Raw genomic sequence first — 27302 nt, 5'->3', positions numbered from 1 at the left:
ATAAACTGTACACATTCAAACCGAGAAATGCATCTGTACATACAGTAACGCATCCCATCCATCACCTGAACCGCTTCTCCTGCTCTCAGGGTCGCGGGGATGCTGGAGCCTATCCTGGCAGCCATTGGGCGGCCAGGCGGGGGGAGACACCCTGGACAGGCCGCCAGCCCATCACAGGGCCCACACACACACATATTCCCACCTAGGGATCATGTAGTACGGCCGAGTTACCTGACCTGCTTGTCTTTGGACTGTGGGAGGAAAACCCACGCAGACACGGGGAGAACATGCAAACTCCACACAGAGGATGACCCGAGACGACCCCCCCCAAGGTTGGACTACCGCGGGGCTCGAACCCAGGATCTTCTTGCTGTGTGGCAACCGCGCTACCCACTGCGCCACGTGCCGTAAATCCGCAACTTAAAAAACTCATCTTTTTTGCCTTAGCCTGCAATTAGCTGCCTTTAAGTCGAGGGCTCCGCAACCTGTACCACATGGTGGGTGGGCTCCTGTCTCGATGAGTTTACCAAGCATCCACCAAGCCAGCCAGATTATAGGGTATAGACTATTGACTATCACAAACTGCTCTCTTCTCTCACGTGTCTCGTCTCTCTCTCTGAACGACGTCTCCCTCCCTTCTCTTCTGTGTGTGTGAACGGTGTGATGCGAGTCTCGTGTGCGTCTCACACAGTAACGCATCTGTACAACGTACATAATGCATATATTGGCTGGTTTCTTCCTCCACCCGTCTTGCCCCCCCCCCGCACCTCTCCGTCCGCCACGAGAAGATGTGCACACCTACCGACGGTGTGCGTTTATTACGCCGTGCACGCGCGCAACACTTCCAATTAATGCTGTCAGTTCCAAATAGAGCCATAGTAAAATAAAATGAGTCAGTGTGTCTGAGCCACACGGCGAAGGAGACTCTGCATTCCTGCTGCATGACGGCCCACGGCTCAGCGTCTCTGTCTGTCTGCTTTCAGTTGGGACCGAAAAAGACTTTTAGGGCCTTAGGCTGCAGAAAAATGTGAAAAATGTGCCCGGTGCCTGCCCACCCAGCCCCCACTCCATACACATACAGAGCTGCCAGAGTGTGTGTGTGTGTGTGTGTGTGTGTGTGTGTGTGTGTGTGTGCGTGCGTGCGTGTGTGTCCCAAGCAACAAAGCAAGAAGGTAAAACCGTCTCCAAAGCATCAAATGAAGGAGAACAAAGCAGAGCAGAAGAGCGACAGAGTGAAGAAGGAGCGAGAGGTCAAAGAGAATGGAAAGAGGACATTAGATAACAGGACAAGGGGGTGAGTCAAGGAGAGAGGGAACGAGAGAGAAGAAAGAAGGGAAAGAAGGACGATAAAGACCTGGGATTCCATAGCATTATCATCTGCTGCATAGTGAGCATTCCATCTGTTCAACAGCTGGGCTCCACACAAACACACACACACACACACACAAACACACACACACAGACACACACACACACACACATACAGACAGAGACACACACACAGACACACACAGACACACACACAGACACACACAGACACACACACACAAAAGACTGTTCGGACCTGCCTAGAATATTGGTTGTCATGGTGAAGGTTTGGTTCTCATGGTCAGGGGCCTTTTCGTTTATAGAGGGGATTAGAGAGAGAGAGAGGGAGAGAGGGACAGATAGATAGAGAGAGGGGGGACAGAGAGAGAGAGAGGGACAGATAGAGAGGGGGGACAGAGAGAAAGAGAGGGACAGATAGATAGATAGATAGATAGATAGATAGATAGATAGATAGATAGATAGATAGATAGATAGATAGATAGATAGATAGATAGATAGATAGATAGATAGATAGATAATAGAGAGGGGGACAGAGGGACAGATAGAGAGAGAGAGAGAGAGAGAGAGAGAGAGAGAGAGAGAGAGAGAGAGAGAGAGAGAGAGAGAGAGAGAGAGAATATGAGACAGCAAGAGAAAGGAAAAGACAGCTGGAGACAGACAGAGAGACAACAAGAGAGGGAGACGGACTGAGACAGAGATGACAAAGTGGGGAAAAGCAGGGAGGAGGAAAGCAACTGTTGGAGAAAGACAACGCACCAGATGAGGAGAGAAATACAGCCTCAGACAGATAAAGGGTAGAAAAAGAGGGCAAGAGGGGGAGGAAGAGAGGACCATTGTGGCTCTCTCACTGAGGAGAGATGTGTGCCTTGGCTGCCAAGTGACACAAGAATTCTCTTTGCTTTTCCAGGAAGCATATCAGTGTTCACATAAATGCACGTCTGCGTGTTTGTGTGTGTGTGTGCGCGCGCTTGTCTGTGAGTGTGTGTGTGTGTGTGGGTGGGTGTGTGTGTGTGTCTGTGGGTGGGTGTGTTCATGCGTGCATTTGTGTATTTAGTAGAGCAACCTGGACAAGGAGTTCGAAATTCTGGGAAAAGGGCCGTGAAAAGCACCCTGACCCCATCTGACCCCGGTCAGCCCAAACCAGCCCGAGACAGAACGCAGTCTGGGAGACTCAACTGGGAGACAGCCCGACTGCAAGACACGCCGAGAAAAGAAAAAAAACCCCGGTGGCAAGACTGTGTGGCGGACTGGGAGGCAGACTGGAGAGAACGGCAGACAGATGGGCAGGCGGAGGGATGGGTAGAAAGTAGAGCCGTCGACTGATTAAAGAGAATTAACTAATTAATCACAAAATATGCTGTGATTACTCGCGATTAATGGCTTTTTTTTCTTCTTAAGCCTGAAGTTTGTAATAACGGATATTCAAATCTAAAATCAGGGGATTAATGTAGAATCAACACAAAGGAAGTGTACTTAAATTCAAATACTGTTGTTTAATAGCATCTTATTTTTTTTAAAGTCTGAACTGGGAACTACAGATTATCAATAAACCCATCAAGGCCATCAAAACTGACCCGTTAGCTTGAAAGGCATATTTCTTTTTTTTCTCCCCCTTTTTCTTCCAAATTGTATGTGGCCAATAGCCCCGCTCTTCTGAGCCGTCCCCGGTCGCTGCTCCAATCCGATCCGGGGAGGGCTGCAGACAACCACATGCCTCCTCCGATACATGTGGAGTCTCCAGCCGCTTCTTTTCACCTGACAGTGAGGAGTTTCGCCAGAGGGATGTAGCGCATGGGAGGATCACGCTATTCCCCCCCAGGTTCCCCCTCCCCACCGAAGAGGCGCCCCGATCGACCAGAGGAGGCGCTAATGCAGCGACCAGGACATATACCCACATCCGGCTTCCCACCCACAGACACGGCCAATTGTGTCTGGGGGCATGCCCGACCAAGACGGAGGTAACACGGGGATTCGAACCGGCGACCCCCGTGTTGGTAGGCGACGGAGTAGACTGCCACGCTACCCGGATGTCCGAAAGGCATATTTCTAATATGCACTAACAGAAATAATAACAAAACCCAGGCCTGTATGTTAAAGTGCCAGCTGAATTTGAGGTGTCGTGAATTCATGATGTTCATCATGTGTTCGCCACACAACCACATATGCACCCTGATGGCACAGCATAGCAGAGTACCTGAAAAGACACTTTTATTCATTCTAGATTACAACGAAATGTGTCCTCTGCATTTAACCCATCACCCTATTGTATAGCAGCAGTGGGCAGCTGCAGCACCCGGGGACCAACGCCAGTTCTTCTTTCCATTGCCTTGCTCAGGGGCACAGACAGGAGTATTAACCCTAACATGCGTGTCTTTCTGATGGTGGGGGGGAAACCGGAGCACCCGGAGGAAACCAACGCAGACACGGGGGAGAACTTGCAAACTCCACACAAAGAGGATCTGAGACAGCCTGGGGTTCAAACCCAGGACCTTCTTGCAGTGCTAACCGCTGGGCCGCCGCGCCGCTAATATTCTGCATGAGGGGATGAGGCCTGGCAACAAATGAAGACTACCGCTGTGAGAAAGTGGAGATGAAGGTTAGGCACTGTAGCAGCCCAGCGAGGAGCAGAGCAGGGGGGAAAGACAGCTCTCCATGCACCGACAAGCAGCGCACAACCAAATCCCCCGATATGCCCGTGAAACAGCCTCGCAACTGCCGCCACAGGACACGGGAAGTAAACAAAACGCAGCCACCTTATTGTTTTTTTTAAACATGTTAAAACGTTTCAAATTAATCGCAAAAATTAGCGCATCGATTTTGACAGCGCTAGCAGACCGCGGTGAAGTTAAGCTTTCCTCTATGCCTACTATCGCTTAATAGTAGAGCCGTATGCAGCTCTGACACCGCTGGAAAGGTTTTTCAGGGAAGACATATGGTTTGTTTCTGGCTGAGGTAGGCCGCGGATTGGCAAGAGTTTTGGCTTTTATTGAATTTACTCATCTTGGGTCGGCCAAACCCATACTGAGTAACGTGGTCATCAAACTGTCACTGGTTGAAAACTCCTAAAGCTATTATATGAACCGAGGTTGCTTATGGGAATCTGGTGGCGTGGTGGATTCATCTCTTACATCTCAAGGATCAACTCGGTGTAGTCTGGTGGAGTCGTTGTAATTGGCGAGAGCACCCTCCCCTTAATCCCACCGGTGCTGTTACTGGATACCAGCGGGAAAGACATTCCTCTGCTTGGAAAGCCACCCCCACCACCCACCCACCCACCCACCCACACACACACACACCATCCCTCTACTTCTAATTGTTCTTTAATTCACTCTTCACTCTTCACTCTTCCTCCCCCTCTCCATCCTTTCCTCTTTTAGTCTCACACTCGCTCACCCTCGCACCCACCACCCCATCCTGCCCCGCAATCATGGCCGTATTTGGGTTTGTGGGGAACGGGTGGTGCTGTGAGATTATCGCCATGGCGATCCTTAGCCAAAACAGTCCGGCAAGGGAAGGGTGGGAGCGTGTTCACACTTCCAGGGCCTGTCGCTTGGGTTACGGTCGTCGGGGTGGACTCGGTGTTCAAAAAAAAAAGGGGGGGGGTTGAGTCACGACATGGTCAAAGGTCAAGGGAGTTAACAAGGATGACATCGACAAACTATTAGAGAGCTCTGTGTTTTCAAAACTCTCTTATTACCCTGTCATTGTTCTAAATATGTCATTAAACTGATCCGAGGCTTAATTTATAGGAAACTCTGTTAGCTGGTGGGTTACAGAGCCTTGAGAAAGTACTTAGACCGTATTCCTCTGGCTGCTCCAGACCCGAGATAGACAACGAGGAGCCAGAGAAAAGACACTCGGCTATGGTTTTGCAGTGTGCCATCGGCATGTGTTTAGCGAATTTTCAACGAGATTGGTCATTTTTTTCTCTCTCCATACTACAAGGATAAATAAGACAGCTTGTGGTAAATGAATCGCTCCGACAGCAGACTCACTCCCTGTTAAAGTGGGTGTCCCTTCCTCCGTTTTCCTCCCAGCTCCTACACCTGCATTCCACAGACCCAACATCGAGGACGCAACCGTCGGGAGTCAAAATATCTGGTTTCTCCTGCATTCACAGACGTCAGCAGTGACGTAGAGCCAAAATGGAGTCGCTGCGGAGCCGGTCCATCTGTTTTTGCTGAAATACCCGTTTCTCAAAGTGAGAGACAGGATCTGCGGTGGTGATGATGCAGAGCCAAGATGGTGGAACGGTAAGGACGAGGCTCACATGTGTTTCTGCTCAGCAAGCAGCTCAGTTCTGAGGGACAGGCCTAGTGAGCTGGCTTTACTGGGAAAGAGACACTGTGCTTGCCAATTCAGCCTGCTGCCATACTGACACTGGGCCATTTGCCGCTAACACGCATACACACACAGAGAACGAAAGGGCATCAAGGGCAAAGCGTGGGCGAGTGTACGTGTGTGTGTGTGTATGTGTGTATGTGTGTGTCTGGTACTTTGGGTTGGACCATGCTTGGGTGCCTTGGGCCAAGCAGCAACTTAGACAGAATATTCTCTCTCTCTCTCCTCCCCATTTTTCTATCTACTCTAGATCTTGCAGTTCTTGTCCATCTATTCCTCTCTTTATTCTCTTCCATTTTTCTCTCCTGTTGCCCCCACCTTACCCCCCCTCCCCCCAATCCTGCACCTCTACCCCCCCTCTGGATACCCTCATGCTCTGATTGTTTTACAGGAAGCCCAGTCACGGTCACGGGGTGTGTGTGTGTGTGTGTGTGTGTGTGTGTGTGTGTGTGTGTGTGTGTGTGCGTGCGTGCGTGCGTGCGTGCGTGTGTGCGCGCGCTACATCGACCTGACTCAGCCTGATCGCCAGGCCAGTACCGAGACCCGGGTAGACCAAACCAGACTGACAACTCTCTGACACGCTCGTGTCCGTATTTGAGCGTGTGCGCACACACACATGCGAGTGTGCCAGCAGCACTATGTGTAAATATGCTATGTGAATCTGGGAAGTACCAAGATCTCACACATGTGTGTCTCAAACAAATCTCCCAAACATGTCCAGAACTGCATGCGTACAAACCTACATGAAGAGGCAACTGGTTTATCCCCAAACATATGGAGCATTTGTCTTGATGCATGATCAATAATCCAGGTAAGAAAATCAAAGAAGGCTGAATCGGTTCATCTGGATACAATGTTTATTAACAGATACATTTAATCATGAAATGTATCTGTTAATAAGCGTTGTACCCACATGAACCGGTTCAGCCCTCTTTGATATGGAGCCTTTGTTTCCTTATATGCAAAAGTGTAGCGTCACATCCTTCTGGCGGCGCCACGGCCCGTACCGAAGTCGAAAGCAGATGGAGAATTTGCGATCGAGGACCCTAAGCTTTGCAACAACCCATCTGAGGAAATAAGAGCAGCTTCCTTTGATAACTCATTTGCCCCAACTTGCGTTTGAACTGCTGGCTTTAAATCTGTAATGGCACAATTTAACTTGTGAGCTCATTTCTTCATATTTTTTTTTGTTGTTGATATTATTGACATTTCTTTCATCACTATTCCTTTTTTCTTCTTCTTCTCTCTTATTTTTTTTCCTCCCTTGTTCTCCCCAATTGTATCCGGCCAATTACCCCACTCTTCGGAGCTGTCCCGGTCGCTGCTCCACCCCCTCTGCCAATCCGGGGAGGGCTGCAGACTACCACACCATACATGTGGAGTCGCCAGCCACTTCTTTTCACCTGACAGTGAGGAGTTTCGCCAGGAGAATCGTGGGAGGATCAAACTATCCCCCAGCCCCCCCCCCCCCGAACAGGTGCCCTGACTGACCAGAGGAGGCGCTAGTGCAGCGACCAGCACTCATACCCGCATACAGCTTCCCACCCACAGACACAGCCAATTGTGTCTGTAGGGACGTCCGACCAAGTTGGAGGTAACACGGGGATTCAAACCGGCGTACCCCGTGTCGGCAGTCAACGGAACAGACCACCACGTCACCCGGACGCCCGTTGCCCAAGTGTTTTTGTTCTGTTGATTTAATTTTTTTTTAAATTTTGGTGATTTCTTTCTGGCTTAAAACCAATTTAAACTTTTTGTAATGTGTGTAAATCAATATTGTTGTTGCATATGTGCGTGACTAAATGTCTCTAATTGATCAAACTGATTGGTGAGAGACCTCTAGGCGACCTGCTTGCTAATGCTGTGATCCAACACGACAGGTCAGTGTAGGAAGGAATATTCTCCTGACCCACCGCCATGCACAGATAGACTAAACCAGAACTTAAATGGGAGGCTGTGACAGTTACAATGAGGGAGTAGAAGAATTTATGCGTCCCTTGGTAGGTTTGCCTGTCAACGCTATCACAGATGCGCCTGGGTGTGTGTGTCTTTGGGTGTGTGTGTGTGTTTTGTGTGCACACAAACTCGCACTTGTTCAATTACTAGGACGTATGTCTGATGTGTCAAAAGACTTGTCATTAAGAGTTGCAGTACAACAAGCATGTGTGTGTGTGTGTTTGTGTGTGTGTTAAGATGTGAGGGGGGTGTTTGGGTATGGGTGGGCGCATGCCTGTGTGATTGTGTGTTACAATTATCTGTGCGTGTGTGTGTGTGTGTGTGTGTCAGTGAAATGATATGGCTGGGCTGCGGTGTCTGAATCATGGAGCTCAAAGGTTTCCTTCATCCCAAGCAGGATTCTACAGGTATTTGCACCCGCCCCCCCCCCTTCCACCTTCCCACTCTGAACCCCTCTCTCTTGCCCCCCCCCCCTCCCTTTGGCTCAGCGTTCCCAACAAGGCCCGTATTGTACGGAGGGAAAACCGATAGCGCTCAGGGAAGGATTCAGCAATGTGCTTACCTAGACAACCCCTCTCACCCCACACCCCTCCTTCCCAACTCCATACCACCACCACCACCACCCCTCATCCCTCCACCTCAGCGAGGCAGCATTTGGCCATTTAACTTTTTTTTTTGTGAGGGGAAGGGAGGGGAGCGGGGGTATTCTGGTGAGAGAAGAAAGGAGCGAGTGAGAGAAAGAGAGAACCGTGAGGTGAGTGTTCTCTGCAAAAGAGCGATGCCAAAAGGTCACCGAGGTCGATGGGGGACGACAAAGGTAGTCAGAGCTGAGAGACAGAAGGCATGAAATCCGTTCTTCTTCAGATAAGATAAGAGGAGACCTGTGCCAAAACGTTCTCACCGCCATTCGGGGTGGAAATTATAAGAAAAGAAGAAAAAAAAAGTTCTTATACAATGGCCGTTTGTGCAAAATGTTATGAGCGATGGCACTGCTGAAGCGTAGCAGGTTACCTAAATCCAGGGGTAATGACATGAAATCACTGCAACACGCTAGTTCTGCAATATATATTTACCCAGACCAGTCTGAGGTCTTAAACTTTCCCGATCTTCCATGGGATTACATACAATTTCCTTCTTGGTCTTCGCCATATAAACCGACTCGGCTGCATTGGTGTCGGTGCCAGTGATAGCCATAGTTAATTAAAGCTGGGGTGGTTTGCTCACACCCGAGTGTTCCCGGTCAGCTGCTGGGTAGAAACTGGGCATGGAACGCTACAAAACATTAAAGACGAACACCAACCTTTTGTTCTCCTGGTTTTCCTTTATGTGCAAAAGTTTGACATTTAAGGCCAGGCATACAAAAGATTGAGGTCTTATCCCGTGTGTGTGTGTGTGTGTGTGTGTGTGTGTGTGTGTGTGTGTGTGTGTGTGTGTGTGTGTGTGTGTGTGTCCGTCCTGTCTGTTTGTATGTTTGCATATCTATCACTTGTGTACCTGTGTGGCGTGTACCGTATCGATCAAGCAAGTTACTTGCTAGTGTTTAAAACCATACAACAACAATATCAATCGAAATTACCTTGTGTGCATGCATGCATCTGTGTGTGTCTTTGCGTGCATTCATGTGTGTGTGTGTGTGTGTGTGGGTGTGTGTGTGTGTGTGAATGTGCGTGCATGCATGTGCGCGTGTAGGCTCATTCTTCTCACCCTGTGTGTGTGTTTCTGGTTCACTGCTTCGGGGACTGCTACGGAGTCGTCTCTCAGGCTTCTTCCCTCCTGGACTGCCCACTCCTCCTGACCCCATCGACCCAAGCGACGGGGCATGTGATTTGTTGCTGTACCAAAAAAACAAACCGCATCCGGGAAATCAATGTTATCGACCAGCAAAATTTTCATTCATACATGATAAATCCACTCAGCCAGGGAAGGTCAAATTCAATATTTGAGCATCACAATGAAACAATAACCCAGACGAGGGAATGTGAATACTGGGGAACCGGAGGTGTGGGGAATGGAAGTGGGGCGCTTTGGCAAGAGTTTCGGCCCATCTACACAAAATACCCCGCTGGGAGGTCTGTGATCCCTTATCTCCCATGTCCCGATGAGTGTCATGTATGTATGTTAGTATGTAGTGGTACCTGTGTACCCATGTGTGAGCGTGTGGATGTTTCTGTAAAAATGTATGGGGTGTAAACTTGTAAGAATCTGTCTGTCTGTCTAGCTACCTAATTAAAATCAAATAAACGAGGCGTCCAAGTAGTGTAGTGCTCTATTCCATTGCCTACCAACATGGGGATTGCTGGTTCGAATCCCCATGTTACCTCCGGCTTGGTCGGGCATCCCTACAGACAGTATTGGCCGTGTTTGTGGGCGGGAAGCCGGATGTGGGTATGTGTTCTGGTCCCTGCACTAGCACCTCCTCTGGTCAGCGCCTGTTCGGTGGGGCGAGGAGTAACTGGGGGGAATAGCGTGATCCTCCCACGTGCTACATCCCCCTGGCGAAACTCCCCACTGTCAGGTGAAAAGAAGCGGCTGGTGACGCCACATGTATTGGAAGAGACATGGTAGTCTGCAGCCCTCCCCGGATTGGCAGAGGGGGTGGAGCAGTGTCCGGGACAGCTCGGAAGAGTGGGGTAATTGACCACAATTACCCCACAATTGGGGAGAAAGGGGGGATCCCAAAATTTTTTGAAAAAAACCCCCCAAAACAAATAAATGAAGTAATGTGCAGGCAAAATTTCAAGCATTCACAACTATGGTAGAAAATGACCTATGAGAAATGTGTCAAAGGTAAACGTACCTGACACACTTTTTAACTGTGATTTGCCATACAACTCTTTCCCACAACTAAAAACCGTCGAGGTCATTGACTCCGAAAAGGATGCATGACCGATTCACAACAAAAATCAATAACAGGTTCGAGTTCAATTCACTCAAAATTAACCGGCTGACACGTCAACAACCAGAATCAATCGGCCCCTTCAGCCAGTCAGATAAGCAACCAAAACCCGTACAGGTGGGCCAGAGGAGTAATACTCTAGGGCAGTGGTTTTCAAACTATGAGTCGGGTTGTAATTCATAGTTTGAGAACCACTGCCCAAGTCAGTCACAACAGGGGGCCAAATGGGTCATGGGACATCCACAATAAACATGTTTTCTTTGGAGGCAGGGGAAAAAAACCCCGCATGCAACCCACTGCACCTTTCTCAAAGAGTGTACACTTCATAAAAGAAAGTGGTTCTCCTAGCTTCATTTTCACTGGAGAAACTATGATAATACTTGGTCTGTTTCACTGGATCATTCGTGGACCATGGTTGAAGACTGGAAGAGGAATACTGCTGAATACTGATGAACAATTTTTTTTCTTTTTTTTGGGGGGGGGGGGTTCCCCCGTTTTTTTCTCCCCAATTGTACCCGGCCAATTACTCCACTCTTTCGAGCCGTCACAGTCGCTGCTCCACCCCCTCCGCTGACCCGGGGAGGGCTGCAGAATACCACATGCCTCCTCTGATACATGTGGAGTCGCAAGCCACTTCTTTTCACCTGACAGTGAGGAGTTTCGCCAGGGGGACACATTACATGGGAGGATCACGCTATTCCCCCCTCACCCCGAACAGGCGCCCCGACCGACCAGAGGACGCGCTAGTGCAGCAACCAGGACACATACCCACATCCGGCTTCCCACCAGCAGACATGGCGAATTGTGTCTGTAGAGACTCCCAACCAAACTGGAGGTAACATGGGGATTTGAACCAGCGATCCCCGTATTGGTAGGCATGACCTATTTGGTGGGACACGGCATGAAAATGTTGTCATATACCGTCATATACACAATGTCATATACTGATGGTTTAACCAATGCATCGATGTAAGGCGCATAAAGCACCCTTCCATGACTGTGTGGGGCCGCGCAGTGTGGCGAGATTTACCAAAGAATTTAAACTTAACCTTAACCACTACCTAACCCGTATGCCATATTAGGCCAAACCATCATAGGAGAAATACTGTCGCCGCCGAGGAAAACCTGTCGGCATCTAATACTACCTCTGAAGGTTTAATATTGGAGTCTATGGAACACACGGCTTGTCTCTATACAGATATGGAAGGGTACCTCGCATATCCTATATTGATATATAGGACACCGTGGGATGAGAATACGTTGGCTCATGACAGTAAACACACATGGTTTGTTGTATGGATAGAGAAATAAAAGTGTGGAGTCAACCGGCATCACAGAAGACAACAATGTAAACTAGAAGAGTGCACTCAGTAGTGTGCGGATCGCTACCAGACGTATCTCCACTTCTCCAGTGCTCAGATTTAATGTTAAGATTAAGATGTGCTTTATTAGTCCCCATGGGGAAATTCATCCTCTGCATTTAACCCACCCCAACACACACACTGGAAGCAGTGTGCAGCCGCCTTGCAGCCCCTGGGGACCAACTCCAGTTCTTCTTGCCATTGTCTTGGTCAGGGGCACTGACAGGATTATTAACCCTAACATGCATGTCTTTTGATGGTGGGAGGAAACTGGACTACCCAGAGGAAACCCACGCAGACACAGGGTGATACACCACTGAAAGCCAACAGTGCTAACCACTAGGCTACCGTGCCGCCCTGTGAAAAAAACCGGCTCTCTTTTTGCCTACTGGGAGAAGGGAAAATATGGAGGCACTGCCTGCATGTCGCCCGTTCTCTGGTGCTCAGACTCAGGTGAAAAACCAGTTGAGAAGTTAGCACTCAACTGCGGTATAAAACATTTTTTTTCAAAGGTTCTGAATTACCGCAACCATGAGAGGTCCTTGACCATACAGTCATAACTGTGCACAAAAATCATTAGGCTGACAGGCCCAGCAGTATTTGAGATTAGCAGCGGACAGATACACGCCCACACGGACAGAAAAAAAACAGTAATGTTTCTGCCATTATAAGATGTTTGCTCAGTGCCCAAGTCAACTGAACAGGAAATAGGGGGGAAAAAAAAGTTTTTAATATGCCGTACTCAAGCTAAAAAATCTACCTAATAACAACATTTTGCCTGTCAGTCCGTGGATGTGCAGCCTCCTAGGTGGACCTTCACACCAACATTACCAATATGAACTTGCAATTTCCAAAAAGAAAAGGTTTGCTGTGCTACCATTTATAATAAAGCTGAGTAAACCGTTTACAGTCGCACATGTGCGACTCACATCTACAGTCGACTCAGATCGGGCAGCGACAAGTATATGCAACACTTCCTGTTTTGACTGGAACCTAGAGGAAGTTGTTCCTTTATAACTTTGGCGTTTTTGGCTTGTCAACATTTTTGATCACGTCACTGCCCAATCTGAGTCAACCATAGACGTGAATCGCATATGCACACGCATGAGCACTGTTGACTTAGATCGGGCAGCGACAGAGGGCAGCGTTGGTCGAGCGAACTAGAGAGTGAATGAAGCGAGGGAGCGGCAAAAGCGAGAACAAACGTTTTTCGAAGCTTTTGAATCACTGCAACCATGAGAGGCTCTTCATCGTGAACTGACCTCACTCGCCTGCGAGGTTTCCTCATCCTCCTCCTGACATACAGCAAGACCTAGTCTGAATCTGTCTGTTGCACCCTTTAATTCTAGTTGTGCTACCTTTAACTATGTTCCTAGTATCCCAACTATTCCTATTATTGCTGACATTCCTGTCATTATTACTCATAGATCTGTTAGATGGAACATGCATGTACACAGAAACATGAATAATCTCGTTTAGACTCGGATAACGCTGGACACACCACCAGTGTCATAGTGTACCCTACTCTCTATCCTTAGCCCTTTTAAGCTTTAAGAATAGGAAGGGTTTGGGATTTATACATTTGAATATTAGGAAAATTACTCAGCATGATAAATTGGATCAGCTGAGAATTTTGGTAACACATATGGATCCTGACATTGTGGTATTATCTGAAACTTGGTTAAGATGGACTGTGAGTGATTCTGAGGTGGCCTTGGATGATTACAACCTTTTCAAAATTGACAGAAATTTAAGAGGAGGAGGTCTGGCCATTTATACAAGAGCTTGTATTACCCGTACTGTTCTTAATTCAGTCACAATAGAGTGTTTGGCTCTGAAAGTGTGTATTGCGAAAAATAATTCTGTTTTTCTGGTCAGGATGTACAACCCTCCCTCTGCTTCCTCCTCGGTTGCTGACAAGACAGCTGATCTTTAAGCTCCAAATGAAAATTCAGAGTTGATTATCCTATGTGATTTTAACTTAAACTGGTTGAGTTCTGTCTCTAATTATTTAAAAGAGGTCTGTGACAATATTATTTTACAGGTAATTACTGACCCTTACAGGGCAAACTTAAAAATCAGCTCTGATGGACTTTATTTTAACAAATAGAAAAAAAATTACAGACTGCAGTGTGTGAGCTGTTTTAGTGATCACTGTCCAATAGCTTGTGTTAGAAATACGAGGATGGAAAAAACTATGTCTGCGTATAGTGATCAGACAGAATTTCAAACATTTTGATGAGCAGGCCTTTTTGAATGAGCTTTAGAAAAGTGATATTCATAATACTGATAAAATCCCAGATGTTGAATAGGCCCTTGACCATTTTTGCAAGTCTTTTAACTCAGTAGTTGATAAGCATGCAACTTTTAAAACATATAGAATACAAAATAGGTCAAGTCTCTGGTTCTCAGCAGAAATCTCTTCCTCACTTAAAGACAGAAATAAAGCCTGGGCTCTCACCAGGCACACTGGGGACCCCGGTCACTGACTTGCTTTAAGGCAGCTTAGAAACAAATGCACATCTGCAATAACAAAGGCTAAATCTAGTTATTATTTGTATTTAATTCCCATATCATATTCAAATCCAGCAAAATTCTGGAAGGCAGTAAATTCTCTTAAATCAAGTCAATTTTATTTGTATAGCCCATTATCACAAATTACAAATTTGTCTCAGTGGACTTTACAACAATACAACATCCTGTCCTTAATGTCTTCTTAACCAAGTCTTCCCCTTCATTTCCTACTCTCGCCACAGCTGATGGGTGTTCAATTTCAGACCATAGAGATTTGTGCAGCTTTTAATAAACATTTTGCATCTGCTGGTAGCCTATTTCATGAAACTTATACAGGACCCTTTCTGTATGCTATTGAGCCTGACACCCAGGTAATGCCAAGGCCTTGTTTTACGCTACAGCTGTTCGCTCGTGGTGACATGGCCAATTCATTACTATCTGTAGATATAAAGAAATTGGTTGGTGAAGAGGAACTTCACCAATACTTTTTAAAGCTTGCCACTCCACTTGTAGTCAGCTACATAACATATTTTTAACCTTTCAGTTTTAACTGGTACAGTTCCTAAGGTCTGGAAGCCTGCTTCTGTAACTCCTTTACATAAGGCCAGAGAAAAAACCGACCTTAACAATTATAGGCCTATATCTAAACTATCTTGCCTGGCAAAACTGCTAGAATCCCTAGTCAATAATCAGCTTAAATAATTTATCTCACCACATTCTATTCTAAACATACACCAATCGGTTTTAGAGAAAAGCACAGCACTTTTCACTGTCACCACTCTTGTTTTAAATTATATTATTTGGGCTTTGGATAGAAAGAAACATTGTGTAGCGTTTTATTGATCTTTCAAAGGCGTTCGATATAGTTGACCAAGCATTGCTTTTAAAAAGGCTTCATAGTATCAGATTTGATGAACTACTACTGCTACTACTTTCAGCTGTTCCTGTTAGGGGTCGCGACAGCGGATCATCCGTTTCCATCTCTTCCTGTCCTCTGCATCTTCCTGTGTCATACCAGCCACCTGCATGTCCTCTCTGACCACATCCATAAACCTCCTCTTTGGCCTTCCTCTTTTCCTCTCCCCTGGCAGCTCCATATTCCGCATCCTTCTCCCAATATACCCAGCATCTCTCTTCCACACATGTCCAAACCATCTCAATCTTGTCTCTCTTGCTTTGTCTCCAAACCGTCCAACCTGAGCTGTCCCTCTAATTATATACTCTTTCCTAATCCTGTCCTTCTTCGTCACTACCAATGAAAATCTTAGCATCTTCAACTCTGCCACCTCCAGCTCTGCCTCCTGTCTTTTTGTCAGTGCCACTGTCTACAAATCATGTAACATAGCTGGTCTCATAACCATCTTGCAAACCTTCCCTTTAACTCTTGCTGGTACCCTTCTGTCACAAATCACTCCTGATACTCTTACTCCACCCTGCCTTCACTCGCTTCTTCACCTCTCTCCTGCACTCCCAAGTATCAGATTTGATGAGAGTGCTTATAAATGGTGTCAGAATATACCTAATGGACTGACAGAAAAGAGTGTGTGGCTATTGGAGATGTTAAATCTGAGTTTGTGCATATTGCAAAAGGGGTACCTCAAGGCTCAATCCTGGGGTCTGTCCTGATCACTCTGTATATAGATGACATTGTTTCTTCTGTAACTGAGTTAATATTCATCTTCATAGTGACGATACAATTTTGCACTGCAATGGCGGTACTGTACAGTCTGCGGTTAAATCCCTTCAGCACTGCTTTACTGATTTAAAAGTTGCACTCAATAACCATAAATTAGTTCTTAATGCTGATAAAACTAAATTCATGCTTTTCACCAGAGCCAAAATATTAATCTTATCATCTCTACTAAAAATGATACAAATATTGAAAGAGTCACAGAATACAAATATCTTGGAATTTGGATTGATGAGAAGATAACTTAAATATCATGTGACTAATCTGGAAAAAATTAAAAAAAAGATTTATTTTATAGGTATAAAACATGTTTTCCTCTACATTGTAGAAGGACGCTTATTGACAACTTTTCTATCAGTATTGGACCATGGTGACATTTTATACATGCATGCTTTAGCTGCAACCCTGAAGCCTTTGGACACTGTTTATCACTGACTGCACTAAGATGTATGACCAGTGATAATTATAATACCCAACATTGTGAGTTCTATGCTAAGGTTAGGTAGTCCTCTCTCTCTCTCTCTGTAAGGAATGATAAATAGTGAGTTTCATTTATTTATAAGGCCCTTACTGTTTTTTTATCCCCTTACATTGTTTCGTTGTTGTCTTTTAATGCGGGCCCCTATCAAACACGCTCAGATGATTGGATTACGTTGCCAGGTGCCGGCTGTCTTTATCGAACTTAGAAAATCCTTATTTTTGCACTGTGCACCTGCAACCTGGAATAACATGCAGAACATTCTAAACTTACCTCTTTTTTATCCTTAGGGGAATTTAAACTTTTAATTTCATCTTATTTCAATTCCGACCAGTCTTGTATTTAGCCAACTCATTTGTTGTAAAAATTTAAATTGCTTTATGGATATTTTTAAGGTTTTAATATTTTAATATGTCAGTATTTTAATAATTTGTTTTTATTACTTCTACTTTTTTATCACCTTTTTTTCTAAGTATCTCATGTGTTTCATGGTGTCTAGGATGTGTTGTTTGTGTTTTTTGCTCGGCTATATTCTAAATGAGGTCTCTGCCTCAATATTATTTCTGGGTTTAATTAAAGGTTGAATGAATAAAATTAATGAATCATACAGTCATAACTGTGCACAAAAATTTTTAGGCTGATAGGTCCAGTAGTTTGAAAGATTAGCCATGGACAGACACGCAAGCACACACAATAAACATGCAAGAACATATCCTGTTTTTATTTTTGTTGTGGTAATTGATTATGCACTTTCTTACAGTAAAAAAAATCTGACTAAAGAAAATAAAACCACTGGGGTCCTATTGCTCTCACCTGTATCCGTTGTGTGCTGGCCCCAAGCTGCCCTTGTACACAGTGGAGGGAGGGGAGTTGAGTCGGTTCTGTCTATCAAGCGGTCTCTGTTCCTTCATCTTCTTGGGTTGCGGCTTACTGTAGGTCTCCTCTCTGCCTATGTAGTTTGACATCCCGTATACCGGGATGATTTCTGGAGCAGGGAGCGGAGAGGGAGATAATATAGGATATGGCGAAGGGATGAGAGGATGGGGGGGGGGGGGCACCAAAGAGACAAGAGGAAAGAAGAGGGAAAGGAAGAGGAAAAGAAGGAAGAGAAATAGTGATGCGATTATGATAAAATGGTAAGCTCCGCCACCACCTGTGGACAAGCGTGAATTTGGACAAAAATAATATATGCAAAATTCTCCAATTAATCTTAATTCTAATCCTAATACTAGTAAAAGAATGAGTGGGAGTAAGTGATTAATAAATGCTAGCACTGTACGATATTGAAAAATAAAAACCAACATGGCGATATTCCTTTATTTTGCAATATGTATTGCATTATTAAAGAACAAAAGAAGTTACAGAATTTCACCAGATATATGCAGCATTTAACTTTCAAAGCTCCATTTGTGAAGAATTTATCAGTCTAGCGATGATTAGGGCAATTTTAGAGGAAGAAATAGCGCAGCTGTCACTAAATTATAGTAATTGTTAGCTGTGCTAAAAGTATCTAACAAACACTCGACCTTTCTAGATTCTGCATTAAGCATTAAGAGTTTTACCCTAACATGACTGAGGGACCAAATTTGCCTTACAATGCATCTTTTGCCATGTGACTGTTGCAATTGTGTATACTGCAATGATGCTATATTGTTCAGCAGGCCATACCAGTGGTACTGAACCGAAAGCATGAGGCATTGGAATTCCCCAATGATGTGTTGTTTGTCTCCACCTGCTTAAAGCCCTACGTGATCACAATCTGATACATCTAGACTGGATTTTCCCACCCCGCATAACAGAGCTCATTGATTTCTCAATGCCGGGGGGAGGGGGGGGGGTCCGATGAAAGAGACAGTACCTGGGTCGCCGTACATGGGGGGAAGGTGGTGCTGGTAGTACTGGTGGGGGGGCAGCTCCCCGGGACTAACTGGGGGGTAGAAGGAGTGGGAGTTGGGGATGAAGTGGGGGTGGGTCAGGTAAGGGGGCAGGTGGTGCGTCGGAGAGAGAGCTGGAGAATAGGAGGGGGGGTAACACTCCGGAGACTGGGGGGTGACCACCACCCGACGGACCCCCGTGTTGTCCTCCAACACCTGAGGGATGGAGGGGTTGAAGAGGAGGAGAGAGGACGGAAAAAGGGGGTAGTGAGGGTGGGAACAAAGAATAGAGAGAATTAGAGGAGAATTAACTGTGTTCCTTGGATTTCACATTCAAAAGCACTTATGTCCAAATTGTCGCTTCACAATGTATTTCATACATCTTACAGTAAACTTATTGATCAATATTTTTCAGCATAAATGGTCAAAACGCAGTTTGTTTTAATTTGCTGTCAAAGATGAAGTCCTGTTTTTTGTTTTTGTTTTTTAAATGGGTATCACAATCGGGATCAAGATCCGCAACTTGTTCAGCAAACAAGGACGCTAATGTGTAGTCTGACTGCACTGGCCCCACTTGAATTAAGGGGAGACAAGTCACAATTTCATCATCCGATGGTCTCCAAATTTCAATGACAAAAGGATTTTTAGAAACGCTTTGCTTTAACATAGACACCATACATCTATTCACATTCACGCACCCTGAAATACGAGCGCACACACACACAAACACACACCCATTCCATCTATTCAGATACTTTTTCAGGCGTGCATTCCAAGCAGAGTGCAAACACACACTCCCTGCAGAGAGGGGAAGTCATCTGCAGGACCTTGACAACACGCACATACACGCACAAACGCACACACCAAGAACACACATTGGTATATTCACACATACTGAGATGCAAATAAAGCGATCAATAGAATCTGTGCCAGAGTCAGAGGGAACTAAAGGAAATATGAGCACACGCGAGAGAGAGAGAGAGAGCGTGAGAGAGAGAGAGAGGGGAGAGAGAGAGCGAGAGGAGAAAGAGAGGACAGAGCGAGAGAGAGAGGAGAGAGAAGAGAGAAGAGAGAGACAGAGAGGGGAGAGAGCTAGAGAGGGAGAGAGAGAATTGGAGAGGGCCAAGAGGGGAGAGCTGGAGAACTCATCTGGGAGAAAAGAAACAGAGAGCGGGAGAGCAAGAGAAAAAAAGGGGGCCCCCCTATCTGGTCCCCTTGTCCTCCCTCCCAACCTCCACTTCTGCAAGAGGAAAACAGGAGTGTTTACAGGAAAACAAGGCCAAAGTCCCTGCCCCGAGTACATGTGGAACTGACCTATGAATGCACAAACACTCATACACAAATAAATACACACACACACAACTCACCATTTCCCATTACTTATCAACTGACATTGACCCACACACAACCACCCACAAAATACACATATACATGACAATATACTTCTGATTCATATTGACAAGCATGACACACTCACGCACACACTCAAATGTGCAATGAATGATCATCGGCCCACAACAACAAAAAAAACCACACAAACACACACTACAATACCCATATGCAAATGTGCCCCCTCCCCTGGAATCCTCTGCCCCCACATCACTCCCATGCCTGTCTCTCCTATCAGGCCTGTTTACGTAAGAGTGACAGTGTTTCCCGCTCTCACTTGGCCCGTTCCCTACTCTCTCTCTCACACACACACACACACATATAACTTTGTTAAAAGAAACACTCAATGGTAGGGAAAATGCTCAACAAATAAGGAGTAGAATAATCCAGTGAGTCAAGTAAATTCCTTCTGAGACAGTACAAGCAATGATCAGCTGTCAATAAAGCTTTATTGACAGCTTGATTGACAGCTGATGATTGCTTATGGCATGAAACAGGCTTGTACTGTCTCATAAAGAATTTACTTGACTCACTGGATTTTAAATATATATACACACACACATATATATACACACGCATACACACACACACACACACACACACACAAAATAAGCCCACACACAGGCATACAGAACACTCACACATACACATACACAAACACACACCCACAGTAAGCCACTGACCTGACTGCCAATGACACCAACATACACACACACACACACACACACACACACACACACGCACGCACACACACACACTGATCATCCCTCATTCGATCTGCCACAGTCAGGATAGGTCTAAGTCCTGCACTGGGTTTTGTGGCGGTGCCACTGAACACCAGTCCATCGGGAGCAAGTTTGTGAAAGTATTTAAACAGACGAACAACAGACGGGAACACTGCAAAACAAGTCCAAAATATCAAATCGCTTAAGTCAGTGTTTTTTTTTTCCTTTCTTAAAACAACCTATTAATTCTGCCAGTGGGATGTGATATAGTGATTCCTAATGCAATTTCCCTTGTTTCAGGAAATTTCAGGAAAACTGTGAAAGCGGCCTTATTTCGAAACAGCAGAATGACGCAAATCTCTTCACGCGTTGTAGGAAATGAGACACTTGATAGAAATGACAGCTGTGGTGGAAATCTCTTCCAACAAGTTGATATATGCACCAGAAACGACTGAAACCATCGCACCCCATAAGTGGATATTTTTTACTTGTTCTAGAAGAATGCTAGGTCAGATGACTTGTTAAAACGATATTTTTTGCAGTGGAGAAACCACTGACTGGGTAATTAAATGCAGTCTCTGGCTCTGTATTGCTTTTCCTGTGTGTCTGTCTCTCCGTCTGTCTCCCTCTCTTACTTGTCTCCCTCAATGAAAAAGCATGGACCGCCACAATAGAGAGTAAATTCATATTCATATTATAGAGAGTAAATTCATATTCAAGATTTTGAAAGATACACACACACACACACACAATCAATTACCCTCCACACACACACACAGACACACAATCAATTACCTTTCCACACACACACAATCAATTACCCTTACACACACATACACATGAGCGTGCGCGCGCACACACGCACACACACACACACAATCAATTACCATTCCACACACACACACACACAGTCAATTACCCTCCCCCCCCACACACACACACGACGCATGTACACACATATACACACACACAATCAATTGTCCTTCCACACGCGCGCACACACACACACACACACACACACACACACACACACACACACACACACACACAAACCTGTGAAATGTATCCTGGGGGTACATGGATGGGCGGGATGGACCCATTGGGGGACATCATGGGGACCTCAGCAGGACCTGCAGTGGGGGGAGGAGAAGAGATTCATTTATTTAAACAGGCAGGTCAGCTCACAGCAAATTCTCCTTTGTCACCCATCCATCAATGGGAAACATGCAGAGACACACAAACACCCACACAACTCAAAACACACAGCAGGTCAGTTCGGCCTTCATTGTGACCTAACAGACGGGAAACACTTTTCTTTACCAACGCACATCTTCGTCTGTAAACCGTGGCGTTAACCCCAGTCACGATGTGCAAACACATGAACTGGACTTGATTTCTTTTTCGCCGCTGCTATTTTAGCAGTTTTTACAAACTTATGACCCTTCAAAGAACAGTGTGCGACAACTCAGAATACACGTACCGCTAAATCTGAGATGCACGGGCCCCTATTCTCGCTGGAAACTCCCGAAAAGTGGAAGAAGCCTCGAGAGTTTTGAAGTTCACATCTGTCAGCGGCATCACCATGCATGTACGCACAGAGGCTGTCACATGACCGCCCCCTCAGAAGACGTCTCTTCCCTTGCTCGGAAGAGGAGCAACATCTAATAGAAATCGCAGGTTGAAAAAGATGTTGACTTTTCCAATATGCATATCTCCCCCTCTCCCCTCCCCCTCCCCCCCTCGCTCTCCCCCTCCGTCTCTCTGCGGTGGAGGTCTGCGGCTGGTAAAGTCATTGGGACCCTGTTGTGACAGCTGTAGGCAGACCCGGCCTCAGAATAAATCACAATACACACACACACACACACACACACACACACACACACACACACACACACACACACACGCTCCAGCAAAAGTAGCCCGGTGACCGCCACAGAAGTCCGCCAACACCCCCCACCACCACCACCACCACACACATACACATACGCAAGTGAGAAAGACCCCGCGCGTGGAGAGAGATGGGTGAAATTAAAACCCATCTGCAGGCACCCGTCAGGCCAACAAACACATTTTTGCCTTCCTGACACACTTCATCGGTGTCAACAAGGCCATAAGGAGGACAAGTCACACACTTTACTAACGTTTCTCCGCTGTTGACAAATTACTCCATCCTTTTCTCTGTTCTCTTCTCCTTTGAGGAGCCCTTGCATGTAGAACGAAGGTGCACCTGCAGTCCAACATAATGTTGCACACAAACAGCGTGCATCCTCGCCACGTCCTTCATCTTGCTCATTTACTCACACTTCATAATTGTAATCGTAGTAAATTGAAATTGTCACTTCATGATGGTGGAAATTTATGAAAGTTGTCCCATTTTTGATTTTTTCCCATCACTAACAAACACCTTTTCAATCTAACGAAGATTCTTAATTTGCAACTGAATTCTTAGAATTAAGAATTTCATCGTTCACCAATTTTACTATTTGTACCAATCATGAAGGTATTATCGTCCCATCGTCCAAGGGTAGAGTGTTATTTTCTTTTTTGTTGGGATTTTCCCCCCTTTTCTCCCCAATTGTATGCTGCCAATTACCCCACTCTTCTGGGTCGTCCCAGTCACTGCTCCACCCCCATCTGCCGATCCGGGGAGGGCTGCAGACTACCACATGCCTCCTCCGATACATGCCGAGTCACCAGCCGCTTCTTTTCAACTGACAGCGAGGAGTTTCGCCAGGGGGACGTAGTGCATGGGAGGATCACGCTATTCCCCCCAGTGCCCCCCTCCAAAAAGGACACCCTGACTGACCAGAGGAGGCGCTAGTGCAGCGACCAGGACACATACCCACATCTGGCTTCCCACCCGCAGACACAGCCAATTGTGTCTGTGGTGATGCCCGTTCAAGCCGGAGGTAACACGGGGATTCGAACCAGCGATCCCCGTGTTGGTAGGCAACGGAATAGACCGCAACACTACCCAGACACCCACAGTGGTATTTTCAGGCCAGATAAATGTACTGACTTAGTAATAGGATGCATCCAGACATGTTAAAAAAATAAATCAGGCAATCAACCGCAAAAGGAAACAGAGACGGTTTCCCACAAGGCAGCGCTGCAAATCATGTCTCTTTTTTTTCTTTTAACCGGTAACAAATGGCTGATGCGTCAAGAATTCAACTGCTCTGGCCAGAAGTCCTGTGCGCCGCACTGCGGAGGTCAAAACCAACACGGTGGTCTGTTTCGCTCATGTAAACCAGTCAACTGTTATTTTCACGGCACATAATATACCACCCCCTTTATCCCCTGCCTCCTTCACACCCTCCAACCTCGAATGACTCCCTCACACGCCTTTCCCGTCTTCTCCGTCCTCCTATTCCTTCTGTCCCTCCCCCGCTGACTCCCACTGCGCCCTTCGCCCCGCCACCCTGCTTCACTCTCTTCCTCCACGCTCCCCCGACGCCTCCATCAATCCCCCTCTCTTTCCCTCCTCCTCCTCCTCATCTTCGTCCTCCGATTCCTCATCCGCTACATAAACAGGCAACAGTAACGGTACACACAGACGGCACACACCTACACAGGCACGCAAACACAACCTGAGCAAAGTCTGGCAAAAAAGTGGGCAAGCGTGTGTGCGTGCATGTGTGTGTGTATGTATATGAGTCAGTGAATAGGTCACAGGTACAGAGAGAGAGCTCTTTCAGTCCCCTCTGCTCCCCTGCCATGGGGCACTGAGAGGGATATGAAAGTCTTCATTGAGTATTGAGGAGAAGGTCACAGCATGGGGAACACACAGACACACACAGAACACGCAGTCATTTGCTATCCTTCTTTCCATCGTCGCACATACGCACATTTACAAACGCACGGCCTGTCTCACCTCTGCTCTCAGTGTCTACCTCCATCGACCTTACTCTGCCTTTCCCCCTCCGTCTCTCTCTCTCTCTCTCTCTCTCTCTCTCTCTCTCTCTCTCTCTCTCTCTCACACACACACACTTGGCAAACAGACGTGTGTTTGGACAGTCTCTGCTGCCTCTGTGCTCTTCACTCCGCAAACAGCAGCATTCCTCTGCTTGCACACACACACACACACACACGCACACACACACGCACGCACGCACGCACACACACACACACACACACACACACACACGCACGCACGCACACACACACACACGCACACACACACACACACACACACCATTCCCATCGCAGGCCCCCAGGACTGGACCCAACAGGCCTATGGCCTCCCCAACCACCCCTCACTTCCCCCAAATACAAGACACTCTTTGTCCTTCTACCCCCCCCACACACACACACACACTGTTTTAAGTCATATACTCGTACACTGATTCCCATTAGAGATGGCGAGGATAGTCGAGCAATTGAACGGGTGTGTGCCAACACATGCGAGTGAGCGCACTACAGGAGCCACATTACAATAACGTCACCGTCTCATCCACCCTGCCGCTTTGATCTAGGGATGCCACAACCTCCTCTACCTAATCCGGCTGGAATGCCAGACGACCGAACGGCCCCCCGCCATCGCTCATCTCCCATCTGCCACCGATCCAGAAGGTCGAGTCAGAGGTCAGTTATGAGGTCATTTCCTGCCCCTGGTACGACACTGTGGCGCAGATAGGAAGTGACTGAGTACCTGGGCTGTTAGAGGGTCATTAGAACATATGATCCCTCGCCACCCACTTCTGCCCCGTGAGCCTGATGGCACCCCGACCGGGGGAGACCACAGGGGCGATGACATCATCGCATGTTAAATGTAGGGAAGGTGGATGAGCGGCGGCGCCAGCGAAGGAATAAAGCACAGAGGAAGATAAATAGGTGATGAATGTTCAGCGTGCACCCAGGCTCAGACAGATCCAGCTGTGTCGAACACTGTTGTCATGGGGACGGGGGCGGGGGGGACCCGTGCAAAGAGAAAGGGGTAGAGAGAGCAGGAGAGATGGAGAAATTCAATTGTGACGTCTGTCGCTGACACATTTAGCTATCTGTGTCAAGCACTCCATTGAAAGACAATAAGACAATTAAACAGAATTAAACGGAATTAAACGAGGAGAGTTGACAGAACAGGCAAAGAGAGGTACACTGACAGACCACCAGAGGAATAACTGACCACGTTCTTGTGATCAGTCATCTGTATTGATTAGCACTGGGCGATATGGGAAGTATCATCATAGGGGATTTTACATGATACTGACATGGATCACAATATCCACTCACATAAACAAAATTACCACGTTTTAAGACTCAAACCGAGGCTGTCTGGGTAGCGCAGCGATCTACTCCACTATGACGATAACCTCAATGATTCCTCCCTCTCCACCTCAAGCTGATGTGTGGTGAGCGTTCTGGCGCAAAATGGCTGCCGTGCATCACCCGGGTGGGTGCTACACATTGGTGGTGGTTGAAGTGAGTTACCCCCTTCAATGTGAAGCACTTTGGGTGTCTAGAAAAGTGCTAAATAAATGTAATTATTATTATTATCATTATTATTATTACTATTATTATCCATCCATCCATTATCCGAACCGCTTATCCTGCTCTCAGGGTCGCGGGGATGCTGGAGCCTATTCCGGCAGTCATTGGGCAGCAGGCGGGAAGACATCCTGGACAGGCCGCCAGGCCATCACAGGGCCGACATATATATTACACATACACACACACACACACACACACACACATTCATACCTAGGGGCAATTTTAGTGCAGCTGATTCACGTGACCTACATGTCTCTGGACTGTGGCAGGAAACCGCAGCACCCGGAGGAAACCCACGCAGACACGGGGAGAACATGCAAACTCCACACAGAGGACAACCCCTAAGTTTGGACTACCCCAGGGCTCAAACCCAGGACCTTCTTGCTGTGAGGCAACCGAGCTAACCACTGTGTCACTGTGCCGCCTATTATTATTATTAATATTATTCCGTTGCCTATCAACATGGGGATCACCGGCCTGCGTGTTACCTCCGGCTTGGTCGGGCGTCCATACAGACACAATTGGCCATGTCTGCAGGTGGGAAGCCGGATGTGGGTATAATATTTCCTGGTTGCTGCACTAGTGCCTCCTCTGGTCAGTCGGGGCGCCTGTTTGGGAGGAATAGCATGAGCCTCCCACGCGCTATGTCCCCCCTGGTGAAAAGAAGCGGCTGGCGACTCTACATTAATCGGAGGAGGCATGTGGTAGTCTGCAGCCCTCCCCAGATCGGCAGAGGGGGTTGGATCAGCGACCAGGACAGCTTGGAAGAGTGGGGTAATTGGCCGGATATAATTGGGGGGAAAATTCCAAAAATTTCAAGCTGAGGTTCATCATGTTGATCATTCAGTAAAGTATTAAACCACAGCTAGCTCTTTCTTTTCTCTTTGTAGCCTGTGCTGTTGGCAGGCCTGACAGACAACACAGCTGAGCCACACGCCAACGTGTCCCTGACAGAGTCCATCTCTAGGAGAAGCTCAGGTTCTCCACCTGCAAAGACAATCTTTATTAATTACCAAGAACCGCTTACAATAACAACCCCGTCCTTCGCATGCTGAGGAATTAGAGGAGCGCAGCGTGTTTTGTTATTACATTTACAGCCGCCAAAACCCAGCTTCCAAATAATGCCCCCTTCAAATACTCCAGACCTCGTTCTGCTGAGACAATTTAGGGAACAAATCGTCTTTATCGTCGGCTTAGACCACAAAATTGTGCATCGCGATACGGCAAAATCCAAATTTCCTCCCGACAAACACCATGAA

General features: G+C 46.7%; 1 protein-coding gene across 1 annotated transcript in view; it reads right to left on the bottom strand.

Annotated features, from left to right (window-relative positions):
- The window catches only part of fndc3ba (fibronectin type III domain containing 3Ba), a 140200-nt gene that overhangs the window by 48459 nt on the left and 64439 nt on the right, over window positions 1-27302 (bottom strand). The window contains exons 4-7 of the mRNA XM_056295944.1: window positions 21607-21683; window positions 18424-18655; window positions 17379-17550; window positions 9331-9458 (exon numbers count right to left, since the gene is read on the bottom strand). Coding sequence (XP_056151919.1) covers window positions 9331-9458; window positions 17379-17550; window positions 18424-18655; window positions 21607-21683 — 609 coding nt within the window. The remainder of the gene's footprint in view (window positions 1-9330; window positions 9459-17378; window positions 17551-18423; window positions 18656-21606; window positions 21684-27302) is intronic.

This window comes from Lampris incognitus, chromosome 16 (assembly GCF_029633865.1).
Source record: "Lampris incognitus isolate fLamInc1 chromosome 16, fLamInc1.hap2, whole genome shotgun sequence".
Taxonomy (NCBI): domain Eukaryota; kingdom Metazoa; phylum Chordata; class Actinopteri; order Lampriformes; family Lampridae; genus Lampris; species Lampris incognitus.
Note: the sequence above shows the minus strand (reverse complement) of the source record. Positions and strands in the feature narration are given on the sequence as shown.